General features: G+C 38.0%; 1 protein-coding gene across 2 annotated transcripts in view; it reads right to left on the reverse strand.

The window, feature by feature from the left end:
- Positions 1 to 590: 590 nt before the first annotated feature.
- Positions 591 to 16,898, reverse strand: part of TTC7B (tetratricopeptide repeat domain 7B) — a 138,019-nt gene continuing 121,711 nt past the window's right edge. Inside the window, exons 20-21 of one of the 2 annotated variants that reach the window (XM_039382669.1) lie at positions 13,335 to 13,452; positions 1,497 to 1,583 (exon numbers count right to left, since the gene is read on the reverse strand). In XM_039382669.1, the coding sequence (XP_039238603.1) occupies positions 13,351 to 13,452 (102 nt within the window). In that variant the 3' untranslated portion in view covers positions 1,497 to 1,583; positions 13,335 to 13,350. Of the gene's footprint in view, positions 1,584 to 13,334; positions 13,453 to 16,898 lie in introns of both variants that reach the window. The other variant, XM_027739980.2, reaches the window with a different exon arrangement.

The raw sequence follows: 16,898 nt of genomic DNA on the forward strand, positions 1-16,898 counted from the left end.
CAGGCAAGTATCACGGAGCACCCAATCTAATGGGGAACCTGGAACTCTTCCCAGGCTCCAAGTGTACCCAACGCTGTAAATGGGCAGACACTAGAAAACCACAGCTCACACACTGAAAATTCATTGCAACAGTGATTCTTCTCCACACACATCCCAGAGAATCTCTGGCAAGTATTTTTCTACTAAACCAGCCAACTTTCCCTTCAAGGGATACAAAGTACAGGAGATGTTGAGAAAGAACTATGAAGACAATAAGGAAAACCAAACAATATTGTGTAAATATTTAACATGCTCTTCCCAAGCACTACCAAGCTATATGTAAATGTCCATGTATTATGTAGAGGCAGGGTAATCTGGCTTCACTGAGAGCTGAAGGGGAAGGAATAAAAACAGAGTAGTGAGGATTTAAGGAAACCTGAAATCTAAGATAACAATACCATTGGCAAAGAGTATAGCAGCTTCTCTTCTCTAGACCAGCCTCATACATTTAATTTTGGTGTTGTTCATCTTCGAGACCAGCCAGCCCCATCATAATAATACGTTCACAAGCCATCTTTTCCCCCTGATTCTTAACCAGGACACGAGGAAGGTTCCATTTAAAAATCATTTTATTATTAACATAATCTTCCCATTTAGCCAAGTGTGGGTCATGTATAAGGAATGTCGGTAAATATTCCATTTGCGGCTTCTTTTTACATATTTCCATTGATAAATAAACTCTGAATTCACATAAAAAAGTTAAACTTAAATAACTAATATATTTTTTTGTAACAGGCATACATCGTAAAATATAAATATTCTTGTACTCAGCCTTTGCTCTAGATAACAGTTAGCCACACATCACAGTTATTAACAACTAAAACCAAGAACTCAACTGATTTTCTGGCCTGGACTAAAATAGAGATGGAAACAGAAAATTCACATTTTGACTTTAGGCCAAAAGAGATTGAGAGGCAGGAAGAGAACAGTTTTATTAACAGCCTTGTTAAAAATAGTCTGCTCTGCCACTGAATTTTAACTTATTCTACAATTGGTAGTCAATTCCATTATAATTTTATGTAACACTCAAGTATCACTAACAAAATATGGCACATCATCCATGAACAACATAATGATGTTTTAAAACTACCAGGGCAAAACCGCAGGCGATATGAGTGATTTGGCTCTGGCTTCACCATTCCATCCTCTCAGTCCGACATTAATGTGTTGTGTCACCTCACTGTTTTGGCCACTTGCCTGCCAAAGACCTAAAGGTTCTTTGCTCTAAAGGTTCTCAAACTACACCAGTTACCAGGCAGTCTGATACACTGGGTCTCCTCATCCAGAAGTCAGACCAAAAATCGTTTGATCAGGATGCCCTGTCAAAGGACTCTGGGAATGATGGTGAAAGGAACCACAGGACTGCTCGCTTCAAGCTCCAGTGCCGTCAGGAAGCATTCAGTTGCAGCATCATCATTGCCTTGAGCCTGTAGCACCTCTCCCAGGCTGTTCCAGACCTCGTGGGCTGTAGAGTTGACCTGGACGGCATCTCTGAGAATCTTCTCTGCCAAGCTATAGCGCCCGAGTTGGTGAAGTATCAGAGCCTGTAAGAAAACAGAGGGAAAAGAGTTGAGATTGGCCAGTAGGGCTTTCATGAAGCTCAAATGATTTGTCACAACAGTGAAATAAGAGTAAGCAGCTCTGTGGCTCAAAGTGTTAGAGACTATGTTATTTATTTATTTATTTATTTATATTAAAGAAAAGAAATTACTTGATGCAGGACTGGAGCAAGCTACTCCACACAACAAGGAGTCAAGTGGTTTTAGATAGGAAACAAAACTGAATAACAAAAACTCCACCAACCGCAAAAAATCAGTAAGAACCAGAGCTTTTGCAGCAAGCTCCAGTTATCCAAAGTCCTACTAAGGTGTGTGCCCTGAAATGTTCCTATCCTACCTGTGCATCTCAGCAACCACCTCATGTCTGATAACATCTGAGACCACACACACAGCACCATAGGCCCTCAGGGATGGCAGTAACAGGACTCAGTTCAGCCCAATGAGCAACAGCCACGGTACTTGGAATGCACCTGGTAAACAGGAAGTGTTCTCGGACAAATATCGCATCAGTAATGTATGAAGGACCAGCAGGCACATAACTTCCTCAGGAGCTTCCCTGTCACAGATTCTTTATCTTTCTCTGTGAGTTGGAATCCAACTCACCAGTACATGATCCCAGAGCATGTCCAAACCCACTAGGATATGCGCTGAATGAGGCAGTGGAAATCTCCATCCATCACATTCAGCTATGTTACTGTGCCAGAAATGTCATGGAATGACCCAGTAAGAGAGCTTTGTTCTGGGATTATAATAATCCTAAAGATATTATGCATTTTTACATTGTGATTCTGTATTGCAAAATGCACATGGAACACAAATCTTTGTTTTCCAGAGAGGCATCCTGATTACATGCTTACAGAGTCCTTGTGACTTCTCCCCTCCAAGCCTCTACTTCCTGGACCACAGTTTCTTTTATCTCTCTCTGTACATATGTCCCTCAAATCCTTATTAACCCAAGCACTGATGATTAGAAAGTACTGACATTCTATGCAGCCTCCGAATTATCCACCATACATTTTTGGAATTGTGCCCACTAGGCTGACTTGAAGACTGCTAACTCCATCCTGGAGAACATCTCAGCAGGCTGTGCTCTGAAGAACAATATAAAGAGTGCTGTATAGTATTGGTAAGTAAACAAATAAATGCAATGCAGGCTAATTTCTATCAGCCTGGCAGATGTTCTCACATAAAGGTGCTAGAGGGATTTTCTGGTTTTGGAATTTTTTTGAGCTGTCAATTGAGTCAGCATTTACAGAGGAAGTAAACAGTACTTCCAGTTCAAAAATCAGATAACTCTCAGGGTCAGTGAAGTGATTGTCAGGTATCAGATGTGAAGTACAAAAAATGAAGCAAAGAGATGGAATATATAAAGCTGCTTTGGCTGCAATACACCTAACCTTAATAAAATTTAAGTGTTCTTCAAGATTCTGTATTTTCAAAAATCTTGCTTTTTCGTGTGCAGATATGTATATTTTATACTAATGAAACATGCGAGATCTTTGAATATTGGTAATACTTTTTTTCTTAAATATGCCAGACTAGTTTCCCTCCTTGCTAAGGATACAAGCTGCTCTTTTCAAGACCAAAGAAAGCAAGCAAATTTTACAGATATAAGCCTGTTCATAGGAAGAGACACGTTACATCACATCTGCCCTATTCTGTACAGCAAAAAGTATAGCTGAGCTTTTCCAGGTGACAGAACTAGGGCAAATACTAGCTGTTTGCCTGCTGTTACACTTTTCTAAGAATATTAGTGTTGAAATTAGCAAATTAGCATTAATGAAGGAACCACTCTTGCATGGGCAATCAGGTTGCATCCTGTAGCCTCATGTTTTGAGGGCACAGCTTTCTCAAGGGAGCAACTCCCGAAAGTCAGTCTTTCACTGGTGTCTCAGGCTGGGATGGTATGAAGATTCCTGCCTCAGGTAGCAGCCCTGGGACAATGAGCTTTGCTTCCAAAGAACCAGTAGAGAGAAATTTAGACTTGTTCCATGCAGAGCTTCAAAAGGACAGTGACATTTGGTCACTGTAGCTGTGGCTAAGCTCAAAGAAGCGATCTAGAGAAAGAATGCAAAATACCCTCTGATTCATCAACTCTCTCTCAGAATGATGGTCAGATGTCATATATTGTAAGTGTCCAGCTTGTACATCCCCTTCCTGGATGACTTCTTTAAAAATACTGAGGCGCGGAACATTTCAAATTGTTTGCAGTCCTTGCCTGACTTTGCTGTAATAAGCATTACAGTACAGATCACAGGGAGAAGGAGAGGCATGTCTATCACACAGCAATATCCTTTTGTGACCCCACACCATTACCCATGCAAGAAAACAGACTTCCAGTTTACCAGCTGTCAGCATACGCTTGCTTTTGGTACCAAACCCTTCAGGAAAAAAACAAACCACTAAAACCAACAATACCACCCAACTAACTCCCTCTCCTTCCCCCCAAAAACCAAACTCCTCTCTTAGAGGAGACTTCCCAAAAATCAAAACAAATTATCCTAGTCCTCCACTGTGTATTTTCCTCTGCTTTCCAACTGGAAACAAAATCTCCAAGTTACCAGTTCTGGCCTTTACCTATTCAGCAGCAGATGTACAGACAACATTTATCTGCAGACTAATGTTAGGTCTCTTGCTTTATGGCTGGAGATGGGCTTAAGCAACACATCAGGTCTGCAGAAACAGAGGGATACCTAAGTGACATATGGTTCACACCTTCAGCCTTCGCAGGTTAGTTTAAAACCTAAGCAGAATGCCATCTCCCTACATCCTCTTTAAAACCAGAGACATAATCTTTGAAAAAATAATATGATAGGGATTTTGGAACTTGAATCAATTAGAAAAAGTGCTATACAATAATTTGTGTAAATAATAAGAAATATAAATAGTAAGAAACATCCATTCTACAAAATATGCTAAAAACAGTTCCTAAGGTATTACAGAAATCTAAGGTAATCTAGTTGTTCTTTCTACATTTTAGAATGCTGCAGTATTTGACAGATATGTTTAAGACATCTGTTGGCATCCTGCTAAGAGAAAGCAGGATCTTTCCTATTATTGCATCTCTTTCACATGGAAGAAAAGAAATTTATGACATTTGCTTCTAACACAGTTATAAAAGCCTCTAATGTGTGTGGGCTTCTTCATTTTTTGCAGCTCAGTACAAATGTTGCTTATTACTTCACTCCATGTTTGGTTTGCTGAGAATGCTGGGGTTCTTTGTTTTGTTTTGTCAAATCACTGATCTCTTAGTGTGTTAAGGCCTCCACTTTGTCTTTATGTTGTAAACTCTCTAAGCCAGTTCTACATTGTAGAGGTTGATTTCGTAACTCAAAAAAAACTCCAAGAGAAAAGTCTAATCAGAAATGGCACAGGCAGAAAGTGAAGGGAATCTCTGAAGAAACGAAGAGACTTTTTTGTGCCATCATCACAAGAAGTGAAAGAAGTGCTTCATGTCTCCAATCCGCTGATATTTATACCAGTCACTTTGAATAATCAGCAGTACTCGAAGATTTGTGGAGTTCAGATGCTCTCTGCTCAAGGAAAGGTCAACAGCCCTTTACAATGCCCAGGCCACTGCTGGGGATTAGAGCTGGGAGTAACAGAGACTTTGCAACTCCAAGAGCCTCCAGAGGCTCTCAGAAGGGGCTTTCTAAAAGAGTATCACTGTGTGCTGCCTGCAACAGGGAGGTACTGCAGTCACTATAAACAAGGTTCTACATAAATTTCACATCCCAACAGAACAAAATCCCTTAGGAATTAATAAAAATGGGGGGAAAAGTGCTTCCAATTTCTGCCACAGGATATTTTTAAGATCTTACCAATTGTTTCCTCACCAAGTTTGGAGTCACAAAGTCTCCCTCTCGTTGGTCAACAATTTTACGTGTCTTTCCTCCCCCAATCATCCCCTTTACACTTCATTTTACATTGCCCCACTTACAAAACTGCCACCGTTGCTTCTTTCACCCAAGCATCTGTTCAAGGACTGTTTTTACAATGCTCAGTCAAACAAGGCCCAACCCCTGACTAAAGGCCCTTGACGCTGCTGGTAAAACAGGAGTAATTTGTTATTTATTACTCAATATCTCCTAGACACCTACACAGATACAGCCCAGAAAAACAGCTATTGAGTCTGAATAGACAGAAGTATCTTAATGTATCATTCAAAACATTTGGCTGAATAACCTTCATTTATACTTATCTTACTTGCATTAAGGAACGGGGATTGTATCTTCTGTATTCTGGATACTCTCTTGGGACTAATCATGTTCTGTGTTTTAATTAATGACACATCACAGGAATCATGATACAATTAGATAAGCGGAAGCTAAGAGGATACAATATAGAAAGCAACAGGCTGATCATGAGAACTAGGATAACAGAAATATTGCAGGAGTCAGTAAAACAAAGCAGCAAAAATAACACAACAGTAACACAAGTTCTGCAGCATGGTGGAAGCCTGTCAATCAAACAGCTTGGGAGATGGACCTGGTTTTATCAGGCAACCACAGGATGACAGTGTGAAAATGTGCCAGTTCAAAAGAAAAAAAAACTCAAGTGACATCAGGGAAAGGTTTCCACTAGAAAGAGAATAAGACTTCAGCAGCTGTGCAACACACAGCTACACTAGGGCCTCCTCTGGCACCTTGGGCAGTCTCTTCTATTCAACAAAGGTCATTTAAACTGGAACAGACACAGAAAAATGACTATTGAAATGATCAATAAAAATGTGAATTTACAAGAAGAGACTAACAGACTTGGTTTGACTAACCTAGAAAATCAAAACCTGAGAGGAAATGAAGGAACTTGTTATAAAAACAGTAGAAAGAACAGAATAGAGAAAAACCTTTTTAGTTAGAGAATAAAGTTGGCACAAGAATACATGAGTATAAATTTGCAGTAAGTTTACCAAAACATTCCTGGTAATTGGAGTACAGAGGTTTTGGAACAGCATTCTACTTGCAGTCGCAGGGTGTAAACCAGTGTTAAGTCCTACAGTCCTACAGAAAAAGCTTGCATGCTCTGCAGGTTATGAGAGGAGACTTGTCTAGAGGGCCCAGGGAGCTTCCACTACTCCTGTTCTGATATCAGGTTATCCCTCTCCTGCACTGTCAGGAAAGAGAGTGATAACATTGTCATGCCTATAGAATATTAGTACTTGATGCTTCTGTTTCAAGAACAACTTTCTCTTCATTCTTTGGGTAACACTGAAGAAGCAGGTGCAGAGAAATGTCCAACTAATGAATGCAAAAATTAAAAAAAGAAGAAACCTAGTATGGCAAAATTATTTGACTCTCAAATCTTCAAATCCATGAGGCTTTTTTTTTTTAAAACAATCATGGACCCTACACCACAACACAATCTTTTGGGCACAGAAAGATGCATAATGGGAATTACAAATGCATGTTTAATCAGCATTCACTTCAACAGGACCTAAATCCTTACTCCACCTAGATAACTTTCAGTTTGTCATTACAGATCTATCTATATCCTAGATAAACAAGATACTTTTAAAAACTGGTCTCTGGTGATGGTACAATAAAACAAATAATTACAATTCTTCAATAAGCCAGAATTATACTTTGATATATTCTGGACATGTCAAAGTTATATTTTGGCACAGTTATTTTTCCCCTTGCAGTTCAACATATTAAGGTTATTTTTCATTAGCTAAATGTAAGCATTTTTAAAAGGAACACATTCAAGTGAATCTGATTTTCCAAATGGAGTGTTACAGTCTCCAAGTCTTCAGTTAGAAAATGCATTACTATTACTTATTAATAAAATATCATCCCTCAGAATCTGACAATATGATATAATAAGCAAATGTATAAAGTCATAATTACTTAAATAAGCATGTAGTGTAGTCTTCACTGCAAAGGTACATTTTTTTTCTGCAAACAGGCTTTCTCTCTTGCAAATTAAACTGTCATAATGATTAACCAAACAATCAATGGAAAACAGACACCTAGAAAAATAAACACAGGACAGAAATGGAAAAATACTTAAATAACTAATTTATGATTTTAGAAACATGATTAAAACTAGCCATTTAGAACAGTCCAGTAACTAGTCTAGTCTAGTAACATTCAAATTTTTTCCATGGAAGTAACTTAAAAAAAATTAGTCATAATTATCACTCATCATATGCCTCAACAAACCAGAGCTTGATCATAACGTGCTAAACTATATTTGCAATAACTGAAAAAAAAATAAAAATAAAAAGGTAGCACTACAAAGATCACTGTCGTTTCTTCGATGTAACTAAAATTTTCATCTCGAGAGAGCTGGAGGTTTCCTTAAGGTTTAATGTGTGACTATTTCTCCACCCTGTCTGAAAATAAACAGTTCTCAGTCTTGACAGAGGCACCGCTTGAGATTTTCACCTTTATTCATTTGCTATCAAGAATAACAATTTCATTTTCCCTGAGAAAAATATAGGCTACAGGTGGGAGATGTTCTCAAAAGCAATGAAATTTATTTCAAAGTGGAAAAAAACCCCAAACCAAAAAGCTTTGACCATGAGTCCATTCGCACTTTTGTCTGTTTTAGGAGGGATGCTGAAGTATCAGCACTAAACTCTCTCTGCAGAGAGAGAAACTGGTATCTGAGAGAAACGGACAGTATGAGAACAAGAAACGTGGCTGACCTAACATGCAAAAGAGTGCCAGAGACTCTCGCTATGTTTAAGAACCGCAGCCTGCTGACCTACGGAAGCCTCAACTATGGAGATTTGAGTTCTACCAGATATGACATTTATATTAACTCATCTCTAGTAGGTCTGTTACATGAGTTGTTTGCTAGAAAGCTTTTAAATTTGTATGATACAGACCTTATTTAGGTAAAAAATAGCCCTCAGAGCTAAAAGTTTCCCTTGTTAAAACAACGGCTATAAGAACACATTACAAGCATATGAAAATAAAAAAATAGACTAATTTTGCTTTTAATGATGAGAGCAGGGAGACAGAAGAACAGTGGGAATACTACTTGCCTGTTTTGCTGATGACCTGCTGAAGCTGAGTAAACTAGCAGCTGCAAATGTGTAAGCAGATACAGAGCTATTCAGATGCGGAAAATGATTTTTAAAAGCTACAAAAGACTTAGAGAACTCACTACATCTAACTTTCCAGTAATTTTCCCAGTCCACTATCCTACTGTTTTTAAACAAGTCCCAGTCTAAGAGAGAATCAACTTTCCACTGTGGTTTTCAGAAGGACATGCTAGTAACATCCCCATCTTATCTAAAAACCTTAAAAGTCAGGGATTATGACCATAAACAGTTACAAAACGCACTGTGCAATGTGTGGAAATCCATATGCACTGTAATTTTAGCATCACAAAACTGCCCCTTGTTACATGCTGCTTTTTCAGCCTATTTTGCAAGTGTTAAGGTGGCTGCTATTTTTAAACAAATCTATCAAACTTCAAGGTTTACCAGAGACTTGACAGTGTTATGCTAAAATAACGAAACAGAAGTGTTAGTGAGGCAAAATGAGAAGAATTTGTCATGATACATGGAAAAATAAGTAAAATTCTGGCTGGTATTTTCCAACCTCTGTGATAAAAATACATTTTTAAAATGTATTCTATAATCAATATTTTACACTTATGTAGAGTGAAATAGCACATTATTTATACACTATCCTCTCTTATTTTCCTTCTAGCTGATGAATTGGTGTTGAAACATGTCCATCTAATAGAAGTATGACTTTGCATAAGAAATCATGTGTACACTCCTTTTGAAGGCACATACATGTCTAGTCACTGTAAGTAACTATTTTCTGCAAGTGCAAAAAAATTGTGACATATTGCATCAGTTTGAAATACGTCATTCCATCAGAAAAACAATGAATAAACACAGTTCTGTGTCTGCAGACATAGATGTATTTTAATGCAGGGATTTTGAAGGGAGGCCATATTATAAGGTTTAACACCAACTGGATTGACCACCAATACTTACAGGTAAAGATAATAAGTGTATTTCTTCAAATATGCTCAAAATAAAACTTCCTAGCAGCTCAGTATGGATTTTCTTTTTAAAATGAGAACAACCAGCTAATAATACTACAGTCGATCGCTCGTTAAACCAAACAAAGCAACTGATGAACAAATATGAACCTGCGCCTGCAGGCAACATTTTGTTCACAGCCTATCCCAGAACACTGTCTACGTGTCCTTTTCTGCCTTGTCCCCCTCCCTTGCCTTCCCCCATGCCCAGCACACACAGAAGCTGCTCTGTGTGCTCCGTGTCATCGCTGAAGGCCCAGTTTGTTATTTCTCTACCCTTCCCCCAGTGCTAACATACCCCCTAAGGTATCCAATTGCTTCCTCTGCTGCAAAACACTTGTTGCTAGGAGAAAACCTACTGCTTGGCAACAGATTTTTAAAACAACAACTTTGGCTTTGTTACACTGAACTTCCCATCGCCAGCATGAAATAACGAACGTGCGTGGTCGGTCGTGCATCTGTGTACTTATAACTGCCCTGAAAATCACTGACCCCTTCCAGCAGGGAGGTGCTTGCCTTTTAGTTCCTTACTGCTCGCAGCCCAGAACGCAGAAAGGTTCACAACTGAAGTTTGTTTTTTAAAGTTGCTGATCACAGCCCTCCATGCCATGGAAGCTCTTGGGGGACATCTTTTCCTGTTAAGACAACATGATCTTGCAGTAGCCTGCTGTACTTTTGATTTACACTCTCTGTGAATGTCCTATCAGTTTATAAAAACATAGCATGACTACCAGGCTACACTGCAAGAACTAATTTGACTATAGCAAGCACACTGGAAACAAATAAAACATCTCAGGGATAGAGTGAACTAGCTAAGGACTCCAAAGATTATTTAACTTTTTTTTAACTCCATCTGAATATTAAACAGATGGTTTTAATTCATATGCTCTGTTTACCAACACCGTAAACCCTCAAGGATTCTCCCTTCAGAAGTCAGATGACTGTGGCTCTGGCAAGTACCACTCGCATCAGGGAATAATTAAGTACAACCTTAGTCCTCAGATTATGGCCAGTCCTAAATTTGGTTACTTGTCATTTGGTACAAAAGTTTTACATTTTGTCCCAGGTGTGACACCATGAGACAACCATGAAGTGTATGTAGGTCTCTTGATCACCTCCCTCAGCGTGGAAGCTTGGCAGCACTCTATCTTCCCTTCCCTCCCTCCAAGCACTGAAGCCACATCAGTGCCCACAAACAGGAAAAGAGGATTTCCCAAATGTATAAAATCCTTCAAGTACATACACCTGTGATGAAAATTGGTGCTGGAGACCACAGCTACAGACAGTGCTGTTTATGAATGGGCCCACAGTGCTTTCCTTAATTCAGTATGTCCTTGTATATTGTCATGGATACATTCACCCCTTTCCCATATGTAGACAATTTATAGATGTACGTGCATCACAATACATTCACAACAGAAATCCTACCATTTTATCAGTCTAATCTGTAGCAGCATTTCAACACTACTTGGGTTCAAAGTAAGGCCAAGTTTACCACTGGATCACTGTGGTTCATACAGAGACTCCTAAGTACTGTCTGTTATTGATGCCATTATTTGCTCAGTTTTGAGTCAAAGGATTGGAAGCACAGAAAACTACATTTCTGTTATTCAAAACTTAGAACTAACATAAAATTCTTTCAATATCCAAAACAGGAAAAAAACCACCAACTCCTCCAAAAATTATTCCGTGCAGAACAGGCTAGAGAAACAGAAAATCAGACTAAGATTTTTCAAATTAGGAGCCTCAAAGTCAGCCCACGGAGTCAATATTCGAGTATTTGAAAAAAAGCTGGATTTTTCACAAGAATTGAGGATACTAGGAATTCAGTGTCCTACCTCCACTGCCTAATACTGGATTCTAATCTAGTACATCTGAAGGTTCCTGGTGTTGAAAGCTTGTGCTCCATGCAAATCTATCATAATGTCAAGAAATTCATGTTTTTCTGTCCATCAGTCAACCACTGATAGAATTAAAGAATAAGTAATTAGAAAGAGCAAACAATGACTTTTTAAGAAGCTGTTTTTCATTAATGACAGTTTTTCTATAAAATCACATTAAACATACTGGTTACATGTAGTTTCTGGAAATAGTAATTAGAAAAATTGATCAAATGTTTTAATGGAGAAATCAATCAAGTCAGGGGAATAGTTTATGTATCTAAGAAAAACCAGAGCTGCAGATGCAGTACTAGGCTCTGTGGGTAAAACTTATAATTAATAGAACTGTCAGAGTTCAAAACAAGCACTTTGGAGATCTTTAGCTAGATTGCCACTATACTGAAAGCCAGCACTGGCAGTCCATGCTTGTACACACTCAATACTACAGAAACTAGCACTTACTTGTCTGAAATTTTGAGACTATGGAAAAGGAATCACAAGTGAATTATATTCTTCTGAAGAACCTTTCTGCATTTATGCATGTGCATTTCTCTCAAATATTCTGAAAAATGCTGTATTAAATATTCAAAGTCAGAACTGCAGTATTAGATAAAAGATGACCAGTCCTTCCATTACTGAAATAAAACAGGAATTCAATGATTAAAGCACATTATTCACATTTTCATGCCTTTTGCCTTTAGCCAAAGAAACTTTTGCATATAAAAATATGTACATACATATGTTATAACTATGACCAATGTCACTATTTCAAAAGTGTATGACACCACAGCAGCACATACTATACTGGCATTGCAGTAACCTCTAAGAAAAAGAGATTATTTTTAATACAGCATTAATAAATATATTTTTTTAAAGCATTCCCAGGAAACAGACCATTTCCTTCCCTACCAAGCAGATGTGAACTGCCATCTTCTCATCAGGCTCAACACACTACACTGGAAGAGCCATTTTCATGGTAGTTCGCAAAAACCTTCCATCATGACAGGGAATGCACCCCTTTCTCCCCTCAGATTCTGAAAGGAAAGGCAGAAGCTGTAGGTAGCCTGCTAACCTGCCTGTCTGACAGGACAGCTGCCAGCAGACCCATCTTTAAGGGATGGCTATTTTCAGTGTGAAGGGAAGGCATACACCCTCCCATCTGTGCACCATCAGGCAGAGATCAGAAGAGCCAAAGCCCACCATTGGCTAAGAAAAGGCTTTTAACACTTTCAGAAAAATAAAACAAACACTTCTCTATATACTGACTTACCTTTCACAAAACCTGAATAAGTTGAACATACTGAAAACTAAAGAAAAAAGCTTCAGACAACTAAAGAGAGAAACCCAAACAGCAGTATTTTTTTGGGGGGAAGCTAAGAATAGCATCAATGTACCTCAACATATAAGCCTTTGCTAATACTGATCTGGAAGCAAACAGATTAATATAACTGAAGTATCACCTGTGTTTTATAGTTCAAATCTATATAAGCCTATCACATTTTCTCAAATCTTTTTGTGGATCTTTGTTAATTTTTTACTGAAAACTTGCCAAAAATAAGGTATTTTCCACTTAGTTACCATCAGATCAGAAGAGCCCTCCTAGGTCAAACATTTGTATCCCCTGTTGTTACACACAACCTTAGTACAGGATTTCTTGTTCCACAGTGTGGAATTCCACAGCAAGGAGTCCTCACCAAATGATCTTCCCAAATTTTTCACTAGCTGGTTTGTTTTCATTTGTTCCAGTGCCAATGCCACTTAGCCTTACTTGGATTATGCATATTCCTCTCATGTTTACAAGGAGCATATAGTATTATTAAAATGTCCAGGAAATGTTTCAGAGACTTACCAGAGCTACAGTGCAGTCACCTCAGTGCCCACTGTGTGTAAGGACAACACTGACGCAAAGCTACAAGTCGGTTTTGCCATCCAGCCACATTACTTGGGATTACAAGAGTATCACAGACCTGTGAGGAAAACCCATGTGAAACCTATGCTTTAGTTCACACAGAGGTTTCACTTGCCCTATTGACCAGCCTCAACTGTTTTTACTGGGCATGGCAGTCTCCCTGTTTTGGGAATATGAAGAAACCAGTGGAGCATGAACACCACCCCCTTCTACAAGGAAAGGAGAAATCTGTAAGCTTACAAAATTAATGGTGAGACTACACTCTTGACAAGATGATGACACTGATAACAGGGACAACATGATGTCTCATGTTGGGTTCATTGTTCAACTCATGAACAATGAAGATGCAGCTCTTGTAGAACAATGGAGATGACCAACTACTACCCAGCTCTTTGTTCTCCCCAGTCATTTCCATACTCCATCTTGCTCTTGCATGTTTGTGAAAGTTACCATATTTCTTAAACTAAAGGGTCTCCAAGACTCGCTTTCAATCAAACTTAGGTCTTTGTCCTGCAACTGTTCTTCCCAAGTAGAGGTACTACATTAACTATTCTAAAATCTTCTGTTAACAAATGATTAATCCAGTAATATTTAGTGAAGCCCAGGTTATTTCACTAACTAGTTCTTCCAGAATTCTGGTCAACTCCTCCATACTCTTCCACCAGCAAGTACTTGCCACAATTTCTATACTTTCATTTCCTCTACTAATTTTATCTTTGCCATCCATGATAAACATCAACATTCCTGTTAAAGATTGAGGCAAAATATGAACTGTAGTTATGGACTTTTTATAAGTGGATATCCATCACTGCACTGATTGACACTGATTGACATTTTAAATCATATGCTGTGGTTGGTTTATGGCTCTTGAAATCCATTTTCCAAACTGTATAATAAATTAGTGTACAAGATTAGAATCTGTAGAGAAGTGTAATTCCAAATGCTGTTTCTCCCTCAGTCCTTTTCTTTGGTTTACTATTCTCAGTTGACAGGTAGCTGGAATAAATTTGAGCCCTGCTTCCCAAAGTGTCAGAACCTTGTCCATTTGAGTCACTTTTCTAGTTCACTGGAGCACAGTTGGCAGCAAGAACACAAGAATGGTAGAAAAGGCACTCCCACACAAAGCTAGGATTTAATTAGAGTAAGCAAACTGGGAAGTTAATGCTGAGTGAAGAGCTGAAATGCAGAGTGGCAGCTTCCACTTTTCAAGGAAGGAATTTTCAAGGAATAAGAACTACAGCAGCAGCATGGGTTTGGTGGGGAAGGTGGGAATTCTGAACTTAAATGAGCTGTTGAGTCTGAGGTGAGATACAAACATTTCCTACTAGTTATTGTGTTAAACATTCATGGATTTTATCTTCACAAAAATATTCAGACATAAATGTTACATTAACTTGAATGTAATGTACATGGCAGAAAGACTGCACCTACTAATAAAACTTCCTTAAATTTCAGGAAGCTTAGGGTTTGATTCTGCAGCAAATGAGATGAGTTTGGATGCCTAGGCTGAAGCTACCTCATTTATTTTCAAGAGATCACCAGCTGCTTATACTATCATATCACAATTTTAAAGGAAATTAAGTTTGATGCATCAATTACTTTAATAGATCTGACAGCATTTCATACTGTTTTAGACTTTATATCAAGAACAGTTATTTCTGGCAGCTGTAACCTACCAACTTGTGGCTAGGCATCGAATTAATATGACAAAGCATCATCACAGACTCCATTTGTGTCACAGCATTTCATAGCCCTCTGGTAAGTCTTTGGGTCTATGACCCTCATAATACCATCTGTTCTGATGCTATTGTGGCTATCACTTCTTCAAATGGTCATAAATTAAAAACCAGACAGAGTCTCAAAGAAGCTATTGTCAGCTGTCAGGACAAACTGTAAAAAGGACCATGAAAAAAAATGGAAATTGAAACGGCTCTGCAGCTGATAGACGTTCATTTGCTTGTCTTTTGAACATTTGTAACCACAGGACAATATATGACTTAATTTATTACTTGCACCCATTTAGAAAATAAGTGGTGTTGTTTTTAAATGAGAGAATGTACTTTTAAAACTATGTATTTATTTTAAATTACTTATTTTAAGCAAAACCCACTTACCAGCAGAGACATTTTAATTCAGAAACCAAGGCAAAAGCAGTCCTTTCTTTTAGTAGGTCAGATCACCTTTGATAGATGGCAAGTATTTTTCCTAAGTGCTACCTAACACAACCTTTGCCCATGCAGATTTAGAGCTCTGAAACCTTTTTCACACTGTGTATTGTACAGAAGAAATTTTGAATCTCCATGAATTTTTTATTATTTTTATAGCCCTTTACTGCTAAGGTCTTTATATCACTCACAATTCACTATTTCAGCTAAACATGTTATGCTATCAATTAATATAGCTAAGCTAGTGTAGCACAATGTTATGTTCTGGAATAATTTTAAAAAGTTAAACTTTTAAGAGCTATCTCCATGAGCACTAATCACAGTGAAGGCTGGTTTGGTTTCTAATGACTGTGCCTTATATTGCTGCAGGAAGAATTCACAAACGCTCACTCTCATACGCGCCTGATGTTACCTAATTAAAAATCTGAAATAATGAAAAAGCCTTAGTCTTTCCCCCTGCCTCTTGTTTTGTAATACTTGCACAAGCCTTTTTTTTTTTACATCATTCTCTCTTCTGTCCAGATGAAACTGATTAAAGAATTAAATAATGATTTAGTATGTCTGATTTCCTAAGGATATTCAACTTAAAGAGTAAGTTCGATGTGTGAGATATAAACAGTGTATTGGTAGTGACTGAGGAAGATTGAACACACTAAGTTGCAACAGATCATTTCACCAGCATTACTGATTAAAGACTAATTAATGAATTAGAACCCAGAAAAAAAATGGAACTCACATGCTAATTTCAGATACATCCATAAAAGAAACATCTGTAACTTTCACTTACAAAGTTTAGTTCCTGCAATAAGACAAAAGCATCTAAAAACTTCAGGATTTTTCATCAAAGTATTTAGAAAAAAAATTGAAAGAATCAAATGTCTGCATCTTAATGGGCCTACAAAAGCATGCTATATTGCTCAAGTGGTTTTGGGTAGTGTCTTTCCTTGCAGTGCTTAGCTTTTAACACTGTGAACAATGTTCATGTTTTGATATTTCTGCCAAGTAAGTGCTTTGCTAATGAATTGCTTCGCTTGGTTCATCTGCACAGTTCTAAAAGACTGAAGATTTTTTCCAGGTCAGCTGCTTTATGTATAGATATGTGGCTCTGGAATATGAGTACTCCATTTTAACATCTCAGTGTTTTGCTAATTCTTCTTTTTCCTTCAATTCTATACCAGGTCTTAAGAAAGAAAAGCTGTTTCTAAAAGCAACTTCAAATCCAATGCAAGGGCTGCTTCTTGAAAGCCAGCTTTCTTAAAGCATCACAACAGCATCTATCATAATGCAGGATTTCTCAGATTTGTGAGAAAAAGCCACACAAGTATTAACTACATGTCAG

Source organism: Pipra filicauda, unplaced genomic scaffold (assembly GCF_003945595.2).
Source record: "Pipra filicauda isolate LSUMZ 115617 unplaced genomic scaffold, ASM394559v2 scaffold27_size4233163_pilon, whole genome shotgun sequence".
NCBI lineage: Eukaryota > Metazoa > Chordata > Aves > Passeriformes > Pipridae > Pipra > Pipra filicauda.